The following is a 23589-nucleotide window of genomic DNA, read 5'->3' as shown; positions in this document are numbered from 1 at the left end:
GTAAAGATAAATAAATAAAATAAAGGTATTGTGTTCATCTGCAACTAAAAAAACTAAAAAAAGAAAATTTAGCCTTTTTCTGTGATGTCTAAAAAACAAAAAACAAAAAAACATTTTTCCAGTTTGATCTTTTTCTTTCTTTCGTTCTTTCTTTTTTTTTTTTTTTTTTGGTACTTGGTATTGAACCCAGGAATGCTTTACCACTGAGCTACATTCCTGATCTTTTTAGTTTTTTAAAATTTTGAGACAAGGTCTCACTAAATTGCTGACTGATTTCGAACTTGCAGCCCTCCTGCCTTAGCCTCCCCAGTCACTGAGATTACAGGCATGTACCACTATACCTGGCTTTGACCTTTTTCTTTTCATACAGTTTATGGTGGGTCTTTCTAAAAAAAAAAAAAAAAAAAAAAACTTATTAAATGTTTTCTGTGTGGTATGCTTTACTTGTTTACTTGTTTTACCATTTTTAATTTTTTTCTTAATTCTTTGCTTCCCTCAGTTGCTTAGAAATTAACACTCATTTTAAACTGAAAATATCTTATCACCTCTGGGAATAAATTGCTGTCTTACCATTAGCATTCTTTTGCCTATCATCTTTTGCTGTATGTTCAATATATTCTTGAATCTATTCTGGACTATAGTGATGTTAAGAAATTAGCTTTTTAGTAATTTTTTTTCCCAATACTTGGATTGAACCCAGGGGTACTTCATCACTGAGCTACATCCCCACCCCCCTACTTTTTTTTTTTTTTAAATCTCGAGACAGAGTCTTGCTAAGATGCTCAGATTGGCCTCAAATTTGAGATCCTCCTGCCTAGGTTGCTAGGATTACAGATTGTGCCACTATGCCATTTTTTAGTACATTTTTCTTAGTGACAATTAAGAATATCACTTTATCTGGGTGCAGTGGCATACGCCTGTAGTCCCAGCCAGAGACTGAGGCAGGAGGATCTTGAGTTTAAAGCCAGCTTCAGCAAAAGCGAGGCACTAAGCAACTCAGTGAGACCCTGTCTCCAAATAAAAAATAGAAAATAGGGCTGGGGATGTGGCTCAGTGGTCAAGTGTCCCAAAGTTCAATCCCTGGTACCACAAAAAAAAAAAAAAAAAAAAAGTAACGGGCTGGGGATGTGGCTCAGTGGTAGAGTGCTCACCTAGTACTTGTGAGGCCCTGGGTTTGATCTTCAGCACCACATATAAATAAATAAATAAATAGAATAAAGGTATTGTGTCCAACTATAACTAAAAATAAATATTAAAAAATATAACCATAATTTACTGGTGTTTTGCTCTACCATTTCTCTTATGCCTTTCTTGAATTTCTTTTTCCTAGTTAACATTTTGAATCTTTTTTTCCCAGAACAATTACATGGCTAAACTTTGAAGTTTTATATGTCCTAAAATGTTTTCTTTTGGTCTCTTTCTTTTTTTAAAAAATATTTTGAAAGTTATAGATGGACAGAATGTGTTTATTTATCTATCTACCTATGTATCTATTTATTTATTTATTTATTGTGCTAAGGATTGAACCCAGTGCCTCACATGTGCTAGGCAAGCACTCTGTCACTGAACTACAGCTCCAACCCTTGCCCTCATTCTTTTTTTTTTTTTTAATGTTTGTTTTCAGTCGTCGCTGAATACAGTACTTTGATGTTATTTATTTATTTTTATGTAGTGCTGAGGATTGATCCCAGGGCCTTGCTAGGCGAGTGCTCTATTGCTAAGCCATAATCCCAGCCCCTTGCCCTCATTTCTTGAGTAAAAATTTGGTAGGAAGTAGATTCCTACTAAAGTCATTTTGCTGAAAACTTTGAAAACATCCATAACACAAATAAGTTTAATGCCAGCGTCTAAAGTAAAGAAGCTACTTGGACATTGCTATGACATTGCAGTGGGGAGAAAAGTTGCAAAGCAGCATTTGTATATGCCTTGTTTATCATATGTTGACATCCAGAGAGAGATGTGTCTTATAGGTATTTGCCCAAATATTGTATGAAGTATATGTTGTGTGATAAACTGCCCAACATTTAGTGCTGCAGAATTACAACTATTTATTATGCTCATGAACTCTGTGGGTCAGAAATTCATACAGGACACAAAAGAGAAGGCTGGACTCTGAAGTGGGAAAGTTTGAATGGTTACTCCCATATCTGATACCTCAACTGAGATGGCTGAAGGACATACTGAAAGTACTGTCACCCCGTGTACCCATGGTGGCCTCTTCAGATGGTGGGGTTTTTTGGTAGCTAGACTTTTTTACATGTTCAAGAACAATGATTTTGTGAAGCTATATGGATCTGTGCAGAATCAAAGGGAGGAGTCATAGACCCCACCCCCTGATGGGAAGAGTGTCAGAAAATTTTGATTTGTGTTTTAAAGCTACCACCATTGTCACTGATACTTTCACTGTTGGCTAAATGATGGCAGGGATTTTTTTGCTCTCTTCTGTTCTCTGCTAAGCTCTGGAAGAGCACCTGGTACATAGTCGTATTTGGTAAATGTTGAATGAATGGTCTGGGGTTTCTTGTGGCTTTATGAATTTAACACTAATGCTAAAAACCATCATCTGAAGAGGTCACACAGAGTGGATAGTACCTTTGGCATGTCCTTCAGCAATCCCACTTAAGACATCAAACAGGGGAATAACCATTTAAATCTTCCTATTTGAGAGTCCAACCATTCTTTCTGTCCTCTCTCTTTATTATTATTATTATTTTTTTTTTATTTTTGGGTAGATAAAATACCTTTATTTTATTTGCTTATTTTTTTGAATTTTTTAATACTTATTTTTTTAGTTCTCGGCGGACATAACATCTTTGTTTGTTTGTGGTGCTGAGGATCGCACCCGGGCCGCACGCATGCCAGGCGAGCGTGCTACCACTTGAGCCACATCCCCAGCCCCTTACTCGCTTATTTTTATGTGGTGTTAAGGATCAAACCCAGTGCCTCACACATGCTAGGCAAGTGCTCCACTACTGAGCCACAACCTCAGCCCCTCTGTGCTTTGTTTCTAATATGAATTTTTTACATACTTTATGAATAGAAGCAAAAAACAGATAAAAGACATGTATTATCTGAATGTTTTCTTTTTTTTCATGATATGCAGATATTTAAATGATTTCTATGAGTTGGAGCTGCAGCATGGTTCTGGTGTTGTGGGATGGAGCATTCCAGTCACTAAAGGGATTGTGCCTTCTCCAAGAGAATCCCACACAGCTGTTATATATTGCAAAAAAGATTCTGGAAGTCCTAAAATGTATGTTTTTGGTGGAATGTGTGGTGCTCGCCTGGATGACCTGTGGCAGCTTGACTTAGGTAAACTTAACTTGACTCAGGCTAGATTGGTATGATTGTAAGGGCAAATTTCAAATACCTTGAAAATGTTTTTTTAAAATATTTATTTATTTTTTAGTTGGACACAATATCCTTATTTATTTATTTTTATGTGGTGCTGAGGATCGAACCCAGGGCCTCGCATGTGCTAGGCGAGTGCTCTACCGCTGAGCCACAACCCCAGCCCTTGAAAATATTTTTGATTGTAGTATTTATTGAGTTGCATTAATTATAGCCTGTACTTGTAGTCTCAGACACAGATGTGATGCAATCAGTTAGGCTAAACAAATGAATTTGATATATGATAGTAACTCTTCTGTGTTCCCTGTAAGTAGTTTCACCAGAGGTTCTGGTTTACCAGATATGGTCCTGCTTTACCTGGTATGGTCCAGCTTTATGCTTACTGTTCTGTGTAATTATCAGTAGTACTCCATTTCACACTGAAAAGTGTCCAGTTGAAAGTTATATAAGGCTACTTTATCAATAGGAAATGTAGCATTAGCAATTAGTCATTAAAAAACCCTTAGGTAGCTTTTTCTGAAGGGACTCTAGGAATGAGTGACTAAAGGGCAAATGTGTCTCTTCACCTTTAACTATAAAGTACACTATAGTAAATGTTTGTTGAATGAATGGTCTGGGATTTCTGTTTACTATATGAATTTAATACTAATGCTAAAATCCACTGTCTGGAGCTGAGGGTTGTGGCTCAGAGGTAGATGCTTGCCTAGCATGCATGAGGCTCTGGGTTTGATCCTCAGCACCACATAAAGTAAAATAAAGACATTGTGTCCATCTATAACTAAAAAAATAAATATTTAAAAAACCAAAAAACATGTCTGAAGAAGCCATACAGGTACGCAGGGTGACACTACCTTCAACATGTATAAAGTACACACAATGTACTTTTACTTGAAACATTAAAAACACTAATATTGTTCTTATTTCAGAATTGGGTGATACTCTAAGTACACCTTCTCCATAACAAATGCTAACATTCAAGTGTAAATAGATTTCTGTCAATTTATGTCAACTGAAAATGTTCATTTTAAGATGAAATTCATATAACTGCTGTGAAACATTTTTACTTCATTTTGACAAGTACTTACTTTGTTCTATTTTTTAAAAAATTACACAAGTTGAGGTAATTTGCTATATTAGATCAAGTTGCCAATATCCTTTTTTTTTTTTACTTTTAGAAACTATGTCATGGTCAAAACCAGAAACTAAAGGGACAGTTCCACTTCCACGAAGCCTTCACACGGCCAGTGTTATAGGAAATAAGTAAGGATTTTTTTGTGTTGTTTTGCTTTAAAAAAAAAATAGATGTATGTAAAAGTGATACTCCTAGTTTCTTGGAAATAGATTACTGAACTTAATGATGTTTGTGCTTTCTAAAGCTAAAAATATTTGCAGAAGCTAAAATACTTTATCATTTTCTTATCATACTGCTTCTTATATGTCTTTGTCATTTTCTTTCATATTGCCTCATACATCTTTATCTTTCTCACAACTCCTTGTCCAGAGTAGGCACTACCTGAGTGTAAGGCAGGATGTTGTCAACTGATAGATTTTTTGTGGATGGTTTGGTATACCTATCTCACTGTTTCTTTTGACATATTTTTAGCACTGCTTGATTTGTATTCAGGCACATACAATAGTTGTGTTTGGAAGGACATATGGAGTTATGGTTAGAATACAGGCTTTGTAACTATATTGCCTAAATTCAAGCCTCAGGTTTCATACTTGTCTTTGTGACCTGGGGCAAGGAAATTTAATTCATCTGTACCTCAGTTTCCTCAAGAATATAATGCAGATTAAAGTAAAACTTCACAAAGTTTTAGTGAGAATTAAATGTATTAATACATAAAAATGCTTAGAACAGTGCCCTATACATTCAGAGCACTTGAAAAATATTAACTGTACAAGTATCCCTATTTATGTAACACTGGCCATGGTTAGGAGTACTATTTAAGTAGAACTTAATGAAGTATTTACTAGTACAGGGTTTTAACCTTAAATGTAATGTTTTAGGACAGTACTAGTTGTAATTTAGAATCTCACTAATTCACAGAATTGACAACTCGGGACTTAATAGATTAATTGAAAAAAATGGTAAGAGCTGAGTAGTCTGAAGTTCAGTATATAACAAGTGTTTTTTTTTTTTTTTTAAAAGCCAGTATGCACATGCCTGCAATCCTAGAGACCCAGGAGGCTGAGGTAGGAGAATCGCAAGTTTGAGGCCAATATAGACAACTTAGTTAAACCCTGTCTCAAAATAAAAATAATGATTAAAAAAAAGATGGGGGATGTGACTCAGTAGTACAGCTCTCGGGCTCAATCCCCAATATCACAAAAATAAATAAATAAATAAAAGCTTCAGAGCCAAACAGAATCATTTTCACAGTTAAACATAATCTTGAACAATGCAGTTTTCCATTGGAATATTATATATTCCAGCATATAAAATTCAAAAAATGTGGAGTTTCCCTGATTGGCGTAAGGACTCATGATCCATAAACTCTACCTGATGAACTTATCTTCTTTAGCAGCCATGAGGCTTTTCTCAAGAACCTCTAGGACTCTGAGGACATAGTTTTAAATTTATTTTTTGTTTTTTTCTGGTATTAGGGATTGAACTCAGAGTCACTTTACCTCTGAGCCACACATCTGGTCCTTTTATTCTTTTTTATTTTTATTTTTTTAGTGTTGATGGACCTTTATTTTATTCATTTATTTATATGTGGTTCTGAGAATTGAACCCAGTGCCTCACGTGTCTGAGGCAGACGTTCTACCACTGAGCCACAACCCCAGCCCCTTATTCTTTTTTTCAATTTTTAGAGAGGGTCTTGCTAATTTGCTGAGGATCTATCAAGTTAGTGAGGCTGGCCTCAAACTTGTAATCTTTCTGCCTGAGCCTCTAAGTAGGTGAGATTATAGGCATGTACATATTGTGCCTAGCAGTCCTGAAACTGAGTCAACAAATAAATCTTATGTTCATTTTTAACATTCTAATCCAACAAGTGAAATTAAATCACCTACTTTCTGTTCTTGGTTTTCTGGTTTTTGTTTTTGTTTTTTTTTTGATTGTTGTTCAGAATGTACATTTTTGGTGGATGGGTTCCACATAAGGGGGAAAATATTGAGACTTCACCTCATGATTGTGAATGGAGATGTACCAGTTCATTTTCTTACCTAAATCTAGGTGAGTCTTTTAAGATTTACTCATTGAAATAAGATTTATTAATAAAAGAATTTGTGAAATTTTGATGTTTAAGAATAATAAATCAATCATGGATATTCCTATGGTTTTAGATACAGCAGAGTGGACCACTCTAGTATCAGATTCTCAGGAAGATAAAAAAAATTCAAGACCAAGACCAAGAGCTGGACACTGTGCCGTAGCAATTGGCACTCGATTATATTTTTGGAGTGGAAGAGATGGCTACAAAAAAGCACTGAATAGTCAAGTTTGCTGCAAGGATCTTTGGTATCTTGATACTGGTGGGTAAGAGTATTTATTTAGCAAATAAAATCTATCCTTTAGGTAAATACTCAAATAATTTTTGTCTTTTAAGACTTAATCTAAATGACACTGCCTCTTATAATTAAAAAAAATGAGAGAAATAATTTGTGTAGATATTTCCCACATCAGAGGAATATATATTAATTCCTCTTTTCTTGAGTGTAGCTTGAACTTAGAGATTTCTTTCCAAAGAATAGAGTATGGAAAGGGAAAAAACAGTAGTCTCATGGGGAAACCTGTAAGCACCACCTTACTGAAGTGATCAAGGTTAATGTCACTATTGATAAGTCATACTGATATATTTACCCTCCTGGAAATCATGATAAGAAAGTACTTCATCATTGTGGTACTCTTCCCAAAAATCTATTACTTGAATCTAACTTTGAAAAATGTCAGGTAAACTCAAATGGAGGAACGTTCTAGACTTTCTACAGAATATTTGTACAGTAATCTTCAAAAGATTCAAAACGATTAAAACATGACTAAGAAATAGTCTCAAATGGAGGAGTGTAAAATGATAAGATGACCAAAGGCAGCATGGTGTCCTGGATTGGATCCAAGAAGCCAAAAGACATTAAACCATTTTGTCCTATTGTCCCAGATTTGTGGAGTGTGTATAAAAGCTTAGACATAGTTTATAAGATGCAACATAATTATATAAAAGGATCTAATTATAATTAACATTAATATTAATAAAATAATATATATAAATTATAGATTATGATTTCCAACCTATTTCATAAGGCACCTATGTCAATTTTGTTGAAATAGTCACAGAATTGAAAACTTGGAACTTAATGGCTTAATTGAAAAACGAGGAAATCTGAGTAGTGTGAATTTTAGTAAATAGTATTAATTAGTGGCAATTTCTTAGTTTTAGCAAATGTTGGGGAGAAGGTAGATGGCAACACTGTACTATCTTCATATCTTTTCTGTAGATCTGAAATTACCACATATTAAAGTGGGTTTTTCTTAAAGTGTTAGTGCACCAAGAATTTTTTAAATGTGAAACTCACATCCATTTTCAATAAATATCTACTGACAGCTGTGATGCAAAAAGTGCTGAGAATACAACAGTGAACAAGACTGGTAATGTCCCTACTTGCACAGATTTACATTATGAAAGAGTGTGAGGGCGGGGGATAACAAATAGTACGACAAGCAAATGAACAAAATAAGTACCATTTCTGGTAAGCATGTGGAGACATGAGATAGTGCTTGGAGGTACTGGGAATTGAGGCTGGTAGCTGCTTCAGAGTGAATAGTCAGAAAAGGCCTCTGAAGAAATGATATATGGGATATGTTCCAAATGGTGAGGAGGAGCTACCCACCTAAAAATGTGGGGAAATTATTGCAGGAAGAATGAAGAGCAAATTCAAGAGCCCATCCATAGATGGGAAGATTTGGCGTATTTGGGAATAGATTTGAGCCAGTTAAACAAAGAAAAGATTGTAATAATGGAAGTTAGAGATCACCATGGGACAGATCATGAAGGTCCTTGAATGCCATAGAAGATTTTAAATTGTTTATTTATTCATTGACTGATTTATTTATTTATTTTTGTGATAACTAATATTGAACCCATGGCCTCTTGTGTACTTGTAAATTGTTTTAAAAATACAATGGTAAGATATGTTTAAGTTTGAAGGAGATGTGATACGATTGGTTGTACCCTGGGAATGGACACTGGCAATTGTGTGAAAAATAAATTGTGGGGGCAAAAGTGTATACAGGGAGACAAGTTAGGGGGCTCTTGGAGGAATCACCACTGTCTTAGGCTATAGTGGAGACAGTGCAGAAGGGGAAGAATGGGTAAGCTCAGGATATGTTTTGGATTCTGTTGACAGAACTGGCTGATAAATTGGGTGTGGCAGGTAACAGAAAGAAAAATTGAGGGTGAAGTTTTTAGCCTGAATAATTTGCTGAGATTGTGTTGAATGGAGAAAACTGTGTTGAATTTAGACCAGGCTAAGTTTAAAATGATATCAAACAAACAATTGATTGAATAAGCAGATCTACAGATTAGTGTAGACATTAGATCTAGAATTTTTGTAATTTGTGGTATTATAGGAAAAGAAAATTATAAAACATACCTGCGTCTCCAGTTTTTTTTTTTTTGGTGGACATAGTATCTTTATTTTACATTTATGTGGTGCTGAGGATCGAACCCAGTGCCTCATGTATGCTAGGCGAGCATTCTACCACTGAGCCACAACCCCAGCCCCAGTTGTTTTTTTTTTTTTAATTTTTTTTAGTTGTAGTTGGACACAATAACTTTATTTTGTTTATTTATTTTTATGTGGTGCTGAGGATTGAACCCAGCACCTTGCAAGTACTAGGCAAGCACTTTACTGCTGAGCCACAGCCCCAACCTGGACTCCAGTTTTTTTAAGTGTGTAAATAAAAAATTAGCAAGTTGACACACTTAAGTATTATTTGAGAGGTGAGATTTGAGTTCAGTTTTCTGACTTATCACTCTTTTCTACGGTAGCATGTACTACTTTTGTAATATAAAACAGTTTAATGTTAAAATTAAGATAGTTGAAAAAATAATAAGTGGAACAGCAAAGCTAGAGACTAAATAATTTCTACAGAAGAAGCCCATCCTAACAAGCAGGAGAGAAATATGAAAACTCCAACATACCTAGTGGTCTCTGAAACTGGAAATTAGTAACCAAAATCCAAGGATAAAAATATGTGTACATGGGGCTGGGGTTGTGGCTCAGTGGCAAAGTGCTTGCTTTGCACATGTGAAGCACTGAGTTCGATCCTAAGCACCACATAAAAATAAACAAAATAAAGATACTGAGTCTCTCTATAACTAAAAATAAAAATAATAAAAAAAATATGTGTACATGATGAATTTCACTCTGTAGGAAATATATATCACTTTAAACATATTCTCTAAGGGATCTGTGACTTTAAAAGTATATAAACCATTGGATCTGAGTGGCTAGTTTTTTAATCAAAGATGTTAGACACCAATATTTCCTCTAAAAGTAATCATGGCCACTGCCATAATGGCAGAATTTGGGTGTGGCAGGTAGCAGAAAGAGAAGAATTAAGGGTGAAGTTTTTAGCCTGAATAATTTGCTGAGAAAATTATCATCACTTTTTGGGGGAGGTAGGGGATATTTATCTTGCCTTTTTCACTTTTAAACTTTATACATTGGATCATATTTAAATGAGTACTAGAACTCCGTAATATGACTTTTCATGAAAAATAAGTCCTGTTTTTTCTTGTTTTTATAAGCATCTGTTTTCAACTCTGTTTAATGAGATCCTTTACTTCCAGATCTCTACTGTTGCATGCATATATTGTTACTTTGTTTGTTTGTTTTCCAGTTTTGGTGTAATATACCCACTTTCTACTATGAAAATTAACGGATCTTTTCCCACAATACGTCACCTCTCTTCTGTACTTTTTCCACCTCCTGTCTTTCACTATGACTACCCCAGAGTTTCATTAGATGAGTATTCAGTATTTACATTATGACTGTATAAACACTATTTATAGTTGAATCTTCCTTGTATGGTTTTCTGTTTGCCATGGAGCAAATTGTCTGTTTTGTTCATGTTAGATCTGTATGCATGTACCACTAGTTCAGTCTGTACTGTTATTTGTTAAATCTTCTCTCATTACGGTTAGATGCATCAGATATTCTACCAGATTCATCATTTTAACTTATTTATTTATCTTTTTAGTTGTGGTTGGACACAATACCTTTATTTTATTTATTTATTTTTATGTGGTTCTGAGGATTGAATCCAGCGCCTCACACATGCTTGGTGAGTGCTCTACTACTGAGCCACAACCCCAGCCCCTCAAATTCAATATTTGAAGAGAGTTCTCCTGCCTTACTCTGGGATGGTTGCCCTCTACAAATCCAGCACAGCTATCAACCTAGAGTCTTTATCATTTTACTGGAGTTATATTTTACCTCACACCTGTGCTGGATTCCCTGTTTCCTGGATCCCACATTTTCCCTTTTCTTAGTTTACTTCCTCATTACTCTACCACTAAGTCACAACCCTAGCCCTGTAGATTTATTTGTATAAGAAATTAAACAAATAGGGCTGGGGTTGTAGCTCAGTGATGGAGTACTTACCTCGAATGTATGAGGCACTGGGTTCAATCTTCATCACCACATAAAAATAAGTAAATAAAATAAAAGTGTTGTGTCCATCTACAACTAAAAATATTTTTAAAAAAGAAATTAAACTTGGGACTGGGATCGTAGCTCAGAGATAGAGCACTCACCTAGCATGCGTGAGGCCCTGGGTTCGATCCTCAGCACCACATAAATAAAATAAAGATATGTGTCACCCTATAAGTAAAAAATAAATATTAAAAAAAGAAATTAAACAAACAGAATCTGAACCTCAGACTACTTTCATCTGATCTACTATAGCTATGTATATATGAGTAAATTTTCTCTCTCTTGCTAAAAAATATGGTATGTTCCTTGTTTTTGTTTTCCAAGCTACAGTCCACATAAACTTTGAAGACAAACTATTGATACTAAATTTGAAACTAAAATGTGTAATATTAATATTATTCTTTAGAGAAACCACCAGCACCATCACAAGTACAGTTGATCAAAGCTACTACCAACTCTTTCCATGTCAAGTGGGATGAAGTACCTACCGTTGAAGGCTATCTTTTGCAGCTGAATACAGACTTGCCTTACCAAGCTGCACCATCAGATTCTTCAGCAGCATTAAATATGTCAGGTAAAATGAAAGTCATGCTTATAGAAACCATGTATACTTTAAAAAATATACTGCAGCTGGGCTCAGTGGTGCACCTTATAATCCTGGTGACTAGGAGACTGAAGCAGGAGGATCACAACTTAGAGCAATATAGTGAGACCCTGTCTCAAAATTTTAAAAAGACTAGGGATGTAGCTCAGTGGTAAAGTGCCTCAGGGTTCACTCCCCAGCACTACACATACAAAAAAGTCTACTGCAAGAGTATTAATTGCTTGGTTTAAGAAATTTTATGATCCAGGGCTGGGGCTATAGTTCAGTGGTAGAGCGCCCGCCTCGCACGAGTGAGGCACTGTGTTTGCTTCTCAGCACAACATAAAAATAAATAAAGATATTAAAAATTTTTTTTATGATCCAATGGTAAGTTTATATATTGAGTTTCAGGTCTGAAACTTAGCTGTGTACCATTATGTGCAACAGAATGGATAGACGTGCAGAATAGATTTTTTTTCCTGCAGTTAATTTTAATGCACTTTAAAAATTGATGTTTCTTGAGTTCAGGAGATGTTTTTGATTAGCTTTCAAAAATATTTCTTTCTTTTTTTTTTTTTTTTTTTAAATCTGGGGATTGAATCACTAAGCCAGATCTGCAGCCCTTTTTACTTTGAATCAGGGTCTTACCAAGTTGCTTATGGCCTCGCTAAGTTCTGAGGCTGGCCTTGAACTCATGAACCTCCTGTCTCAGCCTCCCAAGTCATTGGGATTACAGGTATGCGCCACCGTGCCTGGCTGTTTCACCTTTTTCAAATGTATTTTTAATTAGGCACTTGGAAAGTAAAAGCAAATTTTATTTTACACAGTCTTCCAGAAAGAGTTTCAGTTAGCTGTTAAACTATTAAGAAAACAGATAAATTTTGAGAGAGTGCTGTTTAAAAAATCTTTAATATATAACTTTAAAGAATATTTTAATAATATGTTTTACTGATATTCATCAAGAGCATATCAGTCTGAACTTTGTCATTCCCACAGGAGGCAGAGTGGACCCTCAGAGACAAGGCAGTAATAGCATCCTTCCGAACAGTGTAAGTTAACACATTTATAATGGCAGTTGAATGTTTATTAAGATTTTTAGTGCATTACTTTAGAACAGGGATCCTCAACCCTGGTACACATCAGAATCATCTCTGAGATGCCTGGACAGCTCTGTTTTTAAAGAAAGCTTCAGAGCTTGGAGGTGTAGCTCCTTGATAGAGTGCCTGCCTAGCATGTGAATCCCCTTGCTTGTACCTCCTAAAACTGCAAAAAAAGGAAAGAAAGAAAGCTTTACAGACCGTTGTGATATTAAGGATTAAGAATCCCTGTCTAAGAGAAGGTCACCCTCATTATATATCAGAGACTATTCATATTTACAGATCTGTTTTGGAACTTTCCTATATATAATAAATACATGTATTCTACATTTCTAGAGGTATCCTTTAAATATGTACATAAACATATTCTTTATTGTATATTTTTCCCCACAGTATATCAATTGCTAAATTGAGTACCTCTGATGTGATTTTGAGTATGAATTAATGATAGGCAAGAAGAAAAGTAAACAAATATGTCTATATCTTCATCATTTTCTATGAAGAGAGTCTCCTGGTATAGATAACAATTTGCAAAATACTAATGAATTTTGGTAAGCTATTCATTAGCTTCCATGAATCACTTCATAATTAGTAAATAAAGAAATAAAATAAATAAAGTGAGGCAGTTAATACCAGGAAAAATAATTGAATAAGAAAGGAACAATACTCAAAGCACTTTTATAACTTACCTGTGAATGTCACCATCATAATTATCAGTATCATAGTGTCTTTTTCCTATGCTAGGATCCATGCTTCCTGATCTTGTTCCTATTTTCTGGTGTTTTCTCTTGTTTTGTTGCAGTATTCTCTCCAGTAGTTTCTTGAGTAATGACTTATGAAAGGTATACATTGTGAGATCTTGTGCATCTAGAAATTTCTTTATTCTCTTCACATTTTACTGATAGTTGAGTTGGGCTATAGAATTCTATACTGGAGGGGCTGGCATTGTGGCTCAGTGGTAGAGCACTTGCCTAGCGTGTGTGAGGTGCTGGGTTTCAATTCTCAGCACCATATTTAAAAAAATAAAATAAACATCGATTGACAACTAAAAAATACTAAAAAAAAAAAAAAAAGAAAAGAAAAAAGAAAAAGAATTCTATACTGGAAACGTCTCTCAGAAAATTAAAGACATACCCCCTGCCCCCTTCCCGTTTTTAGCATTCACTGTTGCTGTTATCACCTGGCTTCCTAATCTTTAATATATGACCTAATTTTATCCTGTTTTCAGAAATTTTACCTATGATGCTTTAGGGTATGAGTCTTCATTTGTGATATGCTGTGCACTTTAGTGGGCCCCACTGTTATGGAAACTCAAGGCTTTCATTGCTGATTATTTCTTTCCTCTAATGCTTTGTTAATTTTTTAAAATTTGTTAAAATTCCTGTTGAACAATGGGCTTCCTGAACTGGTCCTCTAATTTTACTGTTACTCTCTTTTTCTACTTTCTGAAAACTTTCATTTTATATTTTAAATTTTCTATCCAATTTTTAAATATATTCAACTTCATTTTTAATTTCTAAAAGCCTTGTCTTTATTTCTTTTATAAGCACTTTATTCTTGCTTTATAAATGTAATGCCTTCCCTAATCTCTTCAAGAATTATGCCTTTTTAAAAGATTTGGAGTTTTATTCTGCTCTGCAATATTTCTTTTTGTTCAAGAGTCTTTTTTTTTTTTTTTTTTTTTGATGTAGGGGAATAAACCCAGGGCCTTGTATATTCGAGGCAAGCACTCTAACCAACTGAGCTATAGCCCCAGCCCTCAGTTTCCTTATATTTTTAAAATTTGGGCTTTCATTAGAGGTTGTCATTAAATGGTCTGTGAGTTTGGCTGTCCTCTTATGTTCCAAGTGAGGGCTGAAAGAATAGATTGGAGACTCTATGCATGCTTATTGATTATTAGACCTTAATAAAGTCTGCTACTAAGGGTAATTGGGTGGGAATTCACAAATATTCTCTAGCTTCTTGCCTGGGGGTTCTAAGTCTGGTCATCAGTATTTTAGGAGCGAAGTAAAGGAATGGGGCAGTAAGTCTCTCTGTTCTACAGGTGAACTTACACTTAATTCCCATTTTTAGCATGACTGCTTAAAGGGTCACCACCACCCTTATTTGAGGGACACTAGAGCCTCACATATCAACCTGCCTGCTTACTTCCCCTCTTCAGTTAGAATGGGAGAGAGGAATTCTTCTGGCTTAGTATGCCGAGACAGCCTAGCTGGTCTTCAGCACTATGCACACAGGCTGCCTTGTGACAGGTCTCCAGGGTTCCTTCCCTGGCTTGCTTCTAACTTCTGCCTTTTTAGACCTGATACCTTCCTGGGTCCTGCAGCACAGGTTTGCATCTTAATGACTTTTTCCCTTTAGGCTCTTAGTGTCTAGCTTTTTCTACTTTATATCTTACCTACAATCGTCTCCCTTACCATACTCTTATTCCTTATGTATTTATACTTTTATATTTCATTTCTAAGTATTTGAATTGAGTTTTTGGAGGAATATACTGAAATAAATGTATTTAATCTATCAGATTTAACCAAAACTCTTATGATATTTTATTTTACATAATTGTAGTTAGACTGTTTGAATTTTAAGAGCGTATTAGAGACACCATAACAGAGACTTTGGAATTAAATAAATTCTAGCTTTGCTACTTCTTGGTTTCCTGACTGTAGGTCTCAGATTACATAAAGTCTGTGAGTTTCAGTTTTCTTTCTTTCTTTTTTTTTTAGAGAGAGAGAGAGACAGACAGAGAGAGAGAATTTTAATATTTATTTTTTAGTTTTTGGTGGACACAACATGTTTGTTGGTATGTGGTGCTGAGGATCGAACCCGGGCCGCACATATGCCAGGCGAGCGTGCTACCACTTGAGCCACATCCCCAGCCCTCAGTTTTCTTTATACAACAGAGTACATTATTCAATTTACAAAATTCTTGTGACAATTAAGTGAAATACAGAGTTTATAAATAAGAAACACAATGCCTGGTACAATTATTGTTGTTACCCTCATCATTTATTAAGAATGCACCATCACCACCAGTTAAGGGCAATTCTAGGGATCTTAAGAATCTTTTATTATTTTTTAATATATTTTTTTCTGGTTGCCAATGGACCTTTATTTTATTTATTTATATGTAGTGCTGAGACTCAAACCCAGTGCCTCACACATGCTAGGCAAGTGCTCTACCACTGAGGTATAGCCCTAGACTGGGATCTTAGAATCTTAAGAAATTATAAGCGTTGATAATAAAGGTATAACAAAAACCATTACTGAAATAGAGCAGCAATACTGGTGTATTTGAACAAAGCCAGGTCTCTTTTATGGTTTAGGAGACCAATAGGTATTGTTATGTAATTACTGAAAAAGTTTAAATGTGTTCATTATAGTGTATTTAAGAAGGCAAAGACAGTTTCATTAGGAAGATTCCTATCTAAAATGCTTAATGGTAAAAATGCTGATATGTGTTAATTTTTTATATGGAAAACTCAATCATTAAGAATAATTCATTTGCTTGAAGTTTCCATAGAACAGATTTTACTTTCAGGAGTCATCAAATCTTTAATCTACATGCTGACCTTTGTTTAAAAAATTTGAACAGACTATTAAACCCAGTAGTTTTCATTTTCTTTCCCTTGTTACAGAAGTATTTATTTGTAATACTAACTACCAGAATAAAACTCCAAATCTTTTAAAAAGGCATAACTCTTGAAAAGAGATTAGGGATGGCATTACATTTTTGAAGCAAGAATAAAGGCTTATAAAAGAAATGAAGAATAAGATAAGACTTTTAGAAATTAAAAAGGTGGTTGAATATATTTAAAAATTGGATAGAGAATTTAAAATGTTGATTTTAAGCTGGGTATGGTGGCACATGCCCAAAGCCCCACCTTCACTGTAGGTTAAGGCAGGAGGATTGCTTGAATCTAGGAACTCATGGCCAGCCTTACATAGTGAAACCCTGTCTCAGTAAATAAATAAATAAAAATTTTCCCTTAAAATATATCCTTCCTTGCCAGGCTCAATGGCACATGTATGTAATGTGGCTCAGGAGGCTGAGTTAGGAGGATTGTGAGTTCAAAACTAGCCTCAGCAATGGCAAGGCGCTTAGCAACTCAGTGAGAACCTGTCTCTAAATAAAATACAAAAAAATAGGACTGGAGGTTTGGCTCAGTGATTGAGTGCCCCTGACAAGCAAGCAACCAAGCAATCAATCAATCAAATCTCCCTTCATTTCCCCTTCAAAAATGGTCTGTTGCTGGGCACAGTGGTGCACGCCTGCAATCCCAGCTACTCTGAGGCAGGTGGATTGCAAGTTCAAGGTTAACCTCAGCAACTTTAGAAGACTCTGTCTTAAAGAAGAAAAAGGGCTGGAGATGTGAAGCTCAGTATTGAGAGTGCCCTGAATTCAGTCCCCATTGCCACGAAAACAAAATCAAAAACTAATCTTTTGAGATGGAGATTAAGTGAAAATAAATTATTTTCTTAAAAATTTAGGGCATAAGTCTATATAGAAATTAATAATATAGTTTTAAAATGTTTTATATTTTGATAAACATCTTTCAAAATCATTTTCTTGTAAATTAATTTGCTTATTTTTTTACATGTATTTCTGTTCATTGAACATTGCTTGCTACAGTAAACTATTTTATTTCTTGTAGATCAGTGACACAGTAAACAGTACAAAAGTGGAGCATTCAGCCATGAGAGGAACTGCAATGAAAAACAAACAAGATTTCAAAGCAACAGATTCTAATGCCATTTTATATTCTTCTTTGGCATCTAATGCTTCTAATCATAATAGTTGTATGGTGGATATGCTAAGGAAAAATGAAGGTATAAAGATGACATTTTGAATAAAACTAAACCTTTTTATAATAGGGAGTTTTAGAGTCATTGAAAAAGTAAATGTTATGTGGTTTAAACAATTTTCCTCAAAATATTTACCATATTGCACCTAGTTAGAGTAAGGTCAGAATACCAACTAGGCCCTTACCTGAATAGTAATGACTTGTTATGGGTATATGAAAGTTCTTGGATAACATTTGATATTAGTGTTCAGTGTCATTATTCCTTTACTTATTTTATTTTCTTAGCCCTGAAATTATTTATTTTAGGCACGGATTTTGTCCATTTTGTTCACTTGTATTTCCCCAGCACCTAGATCTGTGCTTGGTAAATATAGTAGTCACTTAGTAAATATTTGTTTGGCAAATAACTGGATTATCCTCAGAAAGTTAGCTCAGTTATAAGAACTATTGATTAGCCCATTGCATTCATGAGAGCTTATAACTTGGTGATAATTTTATTTGCATATGCTGATGCCATTTACATTAAGCATTTCTTCTGATTTCAGTTCCTGAAATTATTTTATAAATCTCATTCTGATATATCTCTCACATAGAAATGTGATTATTTTTTAATTTGTAAAAAAAAAACTTGAAAGCTGATATAAATCTAATTATTCTTCACTTACTCAAATTTAACAAGATGAATATTCCTTTTATCTCTGTTTATCTTTATAGGTCTATGTTAGATAAAAATATTCAAGGAAGATAATTTCCTATAATTTGGATAAGTTTAAATAGTTTAATTTTTGGCAAATGGTGAAACCAGATTTGTTATGCGACAGTGCCTGGCACATTGTTTATACTTATATGTGTCATAGACTCCCCAGTTGACTTCTCCTCTGCAGTTTAGAGTAGCTGCTGAAGAGTGTTTCAGAAAGTGAAGGAGGAATATATTTCATTTTTTAATAAGCTTTCTAATCTTACCATCAGGAAGAAATAGGTAAGAAATGGTTAGGAGACTCGGCAGGGTTCTGTCAGAACTGGGAGGTACATAGAGACTAAAGCAGTACATGGGATGGAGTAGGGAAAATATATCATTGAAGAGACTTTTAGAAAGTTGTGTTTATTAAAATTGACAAGTGAGTGAATATGACAAATAAAAGTGAGTTGAATATAAAGTCGAACATCAGAATGGATAATGCTTCTCTTTGTCAAGGTAGAAAGTATCAGAGCAAGAACAGATTTGGGGAAAGTTTCAACTGTCTTTGAGGAACACGAGAAATATATTGGTGAAGATTTTTAATGGGAAATTGTATACTTAGATCTGGAGTCTAAGAGAGAGTCCTCAGCTGGAAATATACATTTAGAAGTTTAAAAAGTATCTAAAATATAAGTTCCACAAGAGCAAGGACCTTGTTAACTTGTTCACTATTAGATTCCCAGCCACTGGTACAGTGCCTGGAACATACATATTTGGGAAGTGAATGATTCATGATGGTTTTTAAAGCACAGGGAAAATATGCAAAGGGAGGGGGAAAAGGCAGCTAAGCAACATGAGAATATAAGGCATCATTTGAAGAAGAAAAACTAACTAAAGAGGTTGAGAAGCTGGGGGGCTTAGAGGGGTAGGAAAAGACAAAATACTGGTATGTGCCTTTTCTTTTCATCACAGTTTGTGCCTTTTTGTGTATGAATGTCTCTATCATATGAGAGAGCTCATGGGGCATGAATCCTGCCTGCTTTGCAAATAAGCACAATGTCTGATAGATTACAGACCTTTAGTATTGTAGAATGAATGAATGAGCCATAGAAATATGTTTTCAAACGAATATATGTTCAGCATTGTTAACACTGCAGAAAGATCAAGTAAATGAATACTGAAAAGTATTCCATAGCAATCATTGACATTTGCCAAAACCGTTTCATTAGAGTAGTATGCTAGAAACTAAAATTTGGGAAGATCAAGGATATGGAAATTGCTCTGAAGAAAATTAGTGAGGGGAAATAAAAACAGGAGGGGACTCTGGGTGAAGGGAGATGTGGGTTTGCTTGCTTGAGAGACTTAATGATGTTTATGTAATGAGAACTAAAATCTAAAGAAGAATCTAAAAGTCCTGAAAAGACAGGAATGATTGATGAACAAAGGTCCCAAGATATGAGGGAAGACAGAGAAGACAGGGAGGATGGGCACCATTTCTAGTTTGATCAGGAGAAGACAATAAATTGATGGAATCCATGCCTGATGACTTGAATTTTTTTATAACACAAGAGGCAAAACCATTTGATCTATGGTTTAATAGGGAGTTCAAGAACAGTGGTTTAGTGTTTAGATTGGAAGAGGAAGCTATGAAGTTGAACATCCACTATAGATAGAATGCATTTTTCTTCTGAACATTTTATGCCTTATGGTCAAACCATACTGATGCCATTTGCAGGCTCATGTTTAGGATTTTAAAATTGAAAGTACCAGAAAACATGATAAAAACAGTATGACATAGTTATTTCCAGGTACTGTACTAATAATAGATCTTTTCTCTTTAAACTTAGGTCCTCACACTTCAGCAAATGTAGGTGTACTAAGTAGTTGCCTGGACTTAAGAACAGTAACCCCTGAAACTTCGGTGTCCAGTACTGTTTCCAGCGCACAAACTATGGTAACCCAGCAGACCATTAAAACTGAATCATCCAGTACAAATGGGGCAGTTGTTAAAGATGAAACTTCACTAACAACATTCAGTACCAAATCTGAAGGTTTGAAATGTGTTTCACATACTGTATTTTGAACCATTTATGTATATAAATTCATCAGATTTCTTTGTCTTAAATGAGAATTGCATTTCATCTCGAATTGAATCATGTAAGCAGATAAAGCATTTCAGTTAAGTATGTTATATAAAATAATCTTTGCTGCCTTACATAAAATATTTAGATTAACACACACTGAGATATAATCAGAATATATTTTCCCTACTGTGATTAAATCCAGCAAGCCTTTTTCCATATAAAAAATTAGTTGTAGAACATGGATTAACAGTTCTTCCAGCTTGATTAATTTCTAATTTTATAAATTCTTATTTATCTTTGGTATACATTCTATGGAGTTCCAACTAGTTATCAAACTCATAAGAATGAACTATATGAATTAATTTGAATGCAAGTTCATATTTCTGGGCTGGGGTTGTAGCTTAATGGTAGAGCACTTGCCTCACATGTATGAGGCACTGCGTTTGCTCCTCAGCACCACATAAAATAAATAAATAAAATAAAAGTATTGTGTCCATCTACAACTAAAATTTTACAAAAATAAATAAAAAAGAGTTCATATTTCTTTTTTTTTTAAGAGAGAGTGAGAGAGGAGAGAGAGAGAGAGAATTTTTTTTTAAATATTTATTTTTTAGTTCTCGGCGGACACAATATCTTTGTTGGTATGTGGTGCTGAGGATCGAACCCGGGCCGCACACATGCCAGGCGAGCGCACTACCGCTTGAGCCACATCCCCAGCCCCATATTTCTAATTACCATGATTTTCTCCCTCTCCTTTTTTTCCCAGTTTTTTAAATTGAAAAATACACATAACATAAAATTTACCATCTTTACCATTTTTAACTGTACAGTCCTATGGTATTAAATGCCTGCCTACTTATAAGTTATATTTTCATGTGTCCAAGTAATTATATAAATCTTAATTGATTAATTGTTTAATTTTTAGTTGATGAAACATGTGCTCTGCCTGCAACTAAGATTAGCCGAGTAGAGATGCATGCTGTACCCATGCCATTTGCTGTAAGTAAATTACTTGGTGACAATGCATGTTTTCAAAAGATTATTGTTGCTTTTTAAATGCTGAGCAACTTCTAAGTAAATTCATGAAAAGGTCCTTATGTCTTAGTTAGTAATGAACTGATAATAAATTTAGAAATAAGTTGTTGAATAGGATAATGTTCCTAATGTGTAATGGAAAAAGCTTGCTAAAATGATAATACATATGCTGTGGTCCCAATTTTAATAAAAAACACACATAATACATAAGTTCACACTCTCACATGTACCTACACACATGCACACTAAAATGCTACATGATTCTATTTGTGGGGCCACCACGGATTATTTTTACTTTTTTCTCTTTATGCTTTCTATATTTTTCTGTAAAGAAACATTACTTTTTAAATCAGAAATACGTGTGTGTTTACACACATATGTATATGTTGTGTGATATGTAAATTACATTAATGGTTTAACGATAGTTATGTTATGGAACAAAAAGTACTTGGCTATATTTCTAGGAGCACAATAGAATACTGCACTGTTGGACTGACATACACGTAGGACAACCCAGTAATCTCTGGCAAAGGCCAAAGTTAATCTGCATGGCACCAAACTTAAAATTCTAGGAAAGTGCCTCACAAATACACCAAGGTTGTCTTAATTAGATATGTATATAAGGATAATACATATATGCATATATATTTTTTAGTTTTTTTATGATGAGTCATTTCAGCTTTATTATTGTCAGCAAGAGTTTTTTTTTTGTTGTTGTTGTTTTAAATAAGATTTGCCTTTTGGAATCTTCTAAGAATTGTGTGTAGTTTTCATTTGCTTTCAAATTTTTGGATTGCGACCATATATTTACTTTAATCAGCTTTCATATTTCCAGAATGTTAAGTCCTAGTGTTCTTAGATTCTTTTCAAGAAAGGATTGTTAAAATGAACTTTCTTCTTTTGAATCTGCTTTGCAATGCATCAGCCAGAATTGTACTGGTTATTTCAGCTGGAGCCAGTTGTTTTATAAAGTTGTTGAAGAGAATTTTTACAACTTTAAAAAAGAAGACAAGTTTAAAGCTATTCCTTTTTTCTCTAACCTTAAAGATTCTTCTAGTTAGTTCACTTTGTCATGTGTGATAGCCTAAATAACAAAAAATGTGAATGATAAGCATGTACCTCTGCTGTTATATATTTAAGACAGAAATAAATAACTGAAGTGCACATTTGTTTTGAGCTTCTGGAAACAGTGTCTCATTTATAAGAAGATGGCTTAAAAAGGTTAGTTCCAGGGATAAGTATAATTCACTTACCACTAAAAGTAGCTTAAGGTAGAGGAAATTTATTTGCTTTTAAAGCAGGGTAAAACATTTAAAACTGTTAAATCTCCTTCTCTGTAGTATATACTAAAATGTATTCAAATCGCATTTTAGTTTTGAACATTTTTTCTCCTTTTAGGTTTGGAGAATCACAGGTATTTCAAGTGCAAAGATCACTGAATTTTTGCTAGTTGTTTTGAATCTAGTAAAAAGCCAGCTTGGAATGAATTTTTCTTTATTTGCTCCCCTTGGAGCAAGTGTAATGTTTCACTAGCGGGATTACATTTTTCGGAGAGGGTCTCTGAAATGACAATGTTGTATAAAACAGCTGGAATTTTAACATATCACTGATTGTGAAGCATGCTAACTCTAGCCAGGTTGATAGTACAGAGCTACTGAGTTTGAGAATGCCTGTCACTCCTGTGTTTTAATTGGTGTCCCCTTTTCACTGTCAGTTAATCTAATCTGTTAAGACTTTATTTACTTATAAGCTATTAATGTTGTGGTGTTTACCCGTATACCTACTTGTATTTGTAGATCACTGCATGGATTTATTAAATCTTGAACTTTCTTATATGCTCAGTAAGAATCTTCATAAATCTTTCTTTCTCTAACATTAGAAAGAGTCTCCTTCAAATCCAGTGGCCACAGTGAAAGCAGGAGAACGACAGTGGTGTGATGTGGGAATTTTTAAAAATAATACAGCTTTGGTGAACCAGTTTTATTTGCTGCCAAAAGGGAAGCAAAACATCTCCAAGGTAACTTAATATATTTTCTTATAAACCTTGAGAGTGAGATTATTTTTATGAATCTTATTCATGTCACTATAATTTAGTGTTGTGTATACTTAGTCATCTTGTATTCTTTGTTAAGGCTCTTTTTTTTTCTTTTCTTTTCTTTCTTTTTTTTTTTTTTTTTTGGTACTTGGGATTGAACTCAGGGGCACTCAACTACTAAGCCATATCCCCAGCTCAATTTTGTATTTTATTTAGAGTCAGGGTCTCACTGAGTTGCTTAGTGCCTCACTTTTGCTGAG

The 23589-nt window shown here is 34.4% G+C and overlaps 1 protein-coding gene across 1 annotated transcript in view; it reads left to right on the top strand.

Annotated features, from left to right (window-relative positions):
- The window catches only part of Hcfc2 (host cell factor C2), a 42169-nt gene that overhangs the window by 5971 nt on the left and 12609 nt on the right, over window positions 1-23589 (top strand). The window contains exons 4-13 of the mRNA XM_078052920.1: window positions 3104-3312; window positions 4527-4611; window positions 6427-6533; window positions 6644-6832; window positions 11421-11588; window positions 12594-12646; window positions 17347-17521; window positions 20023-20226; window positions 21185-21258; window positions 23174-23311. Coding sequence (XP_077909046.1) covers window positions 3104-3312; window positions 4527-4611; window positions 6427-6533; window positions 6644-6832; window positions 11421-11588; window positions 12594-12646; window positions 17347-17521; window positions 20023-20226; window positions 21185-21258; window positions 23174-23311 — 1402 coding nt within the window. The remainder of the gene's footprint in view (window positions 1-3103; window positions 3313-4526; window positions 4612-6426; window positions 6534-6643; window positions 6833-11420; window positions 11589-12593; window positions 12647-17346; window positions 17522-20022; window positions 20227-21184; window positions 21259-23173; window positions 23312-23589) is intronic.

The sequence above is a fragment of the Ictidomys tridecemlineatus genome, chromosome 6, assembly GCF_052094955.1.
Source record: "Ictidomys tridecemlineatus isolate mIctTri1 chromosome 6, mIctTri1.hap1, whole genome shotgun sequence".
Taxonomy (NCBI): Eukaryota; Metazoa; Chordata; class Mammalia; order Rodentia; family Sciuridae; genus Ictidomys; species Ictidomys tridecemlineatus.
The sequence above is the reverse complement of the archived record's forward strand: the minus strand, read 5'-3'. Positions and strand labels throughout refer to the sequence as shown.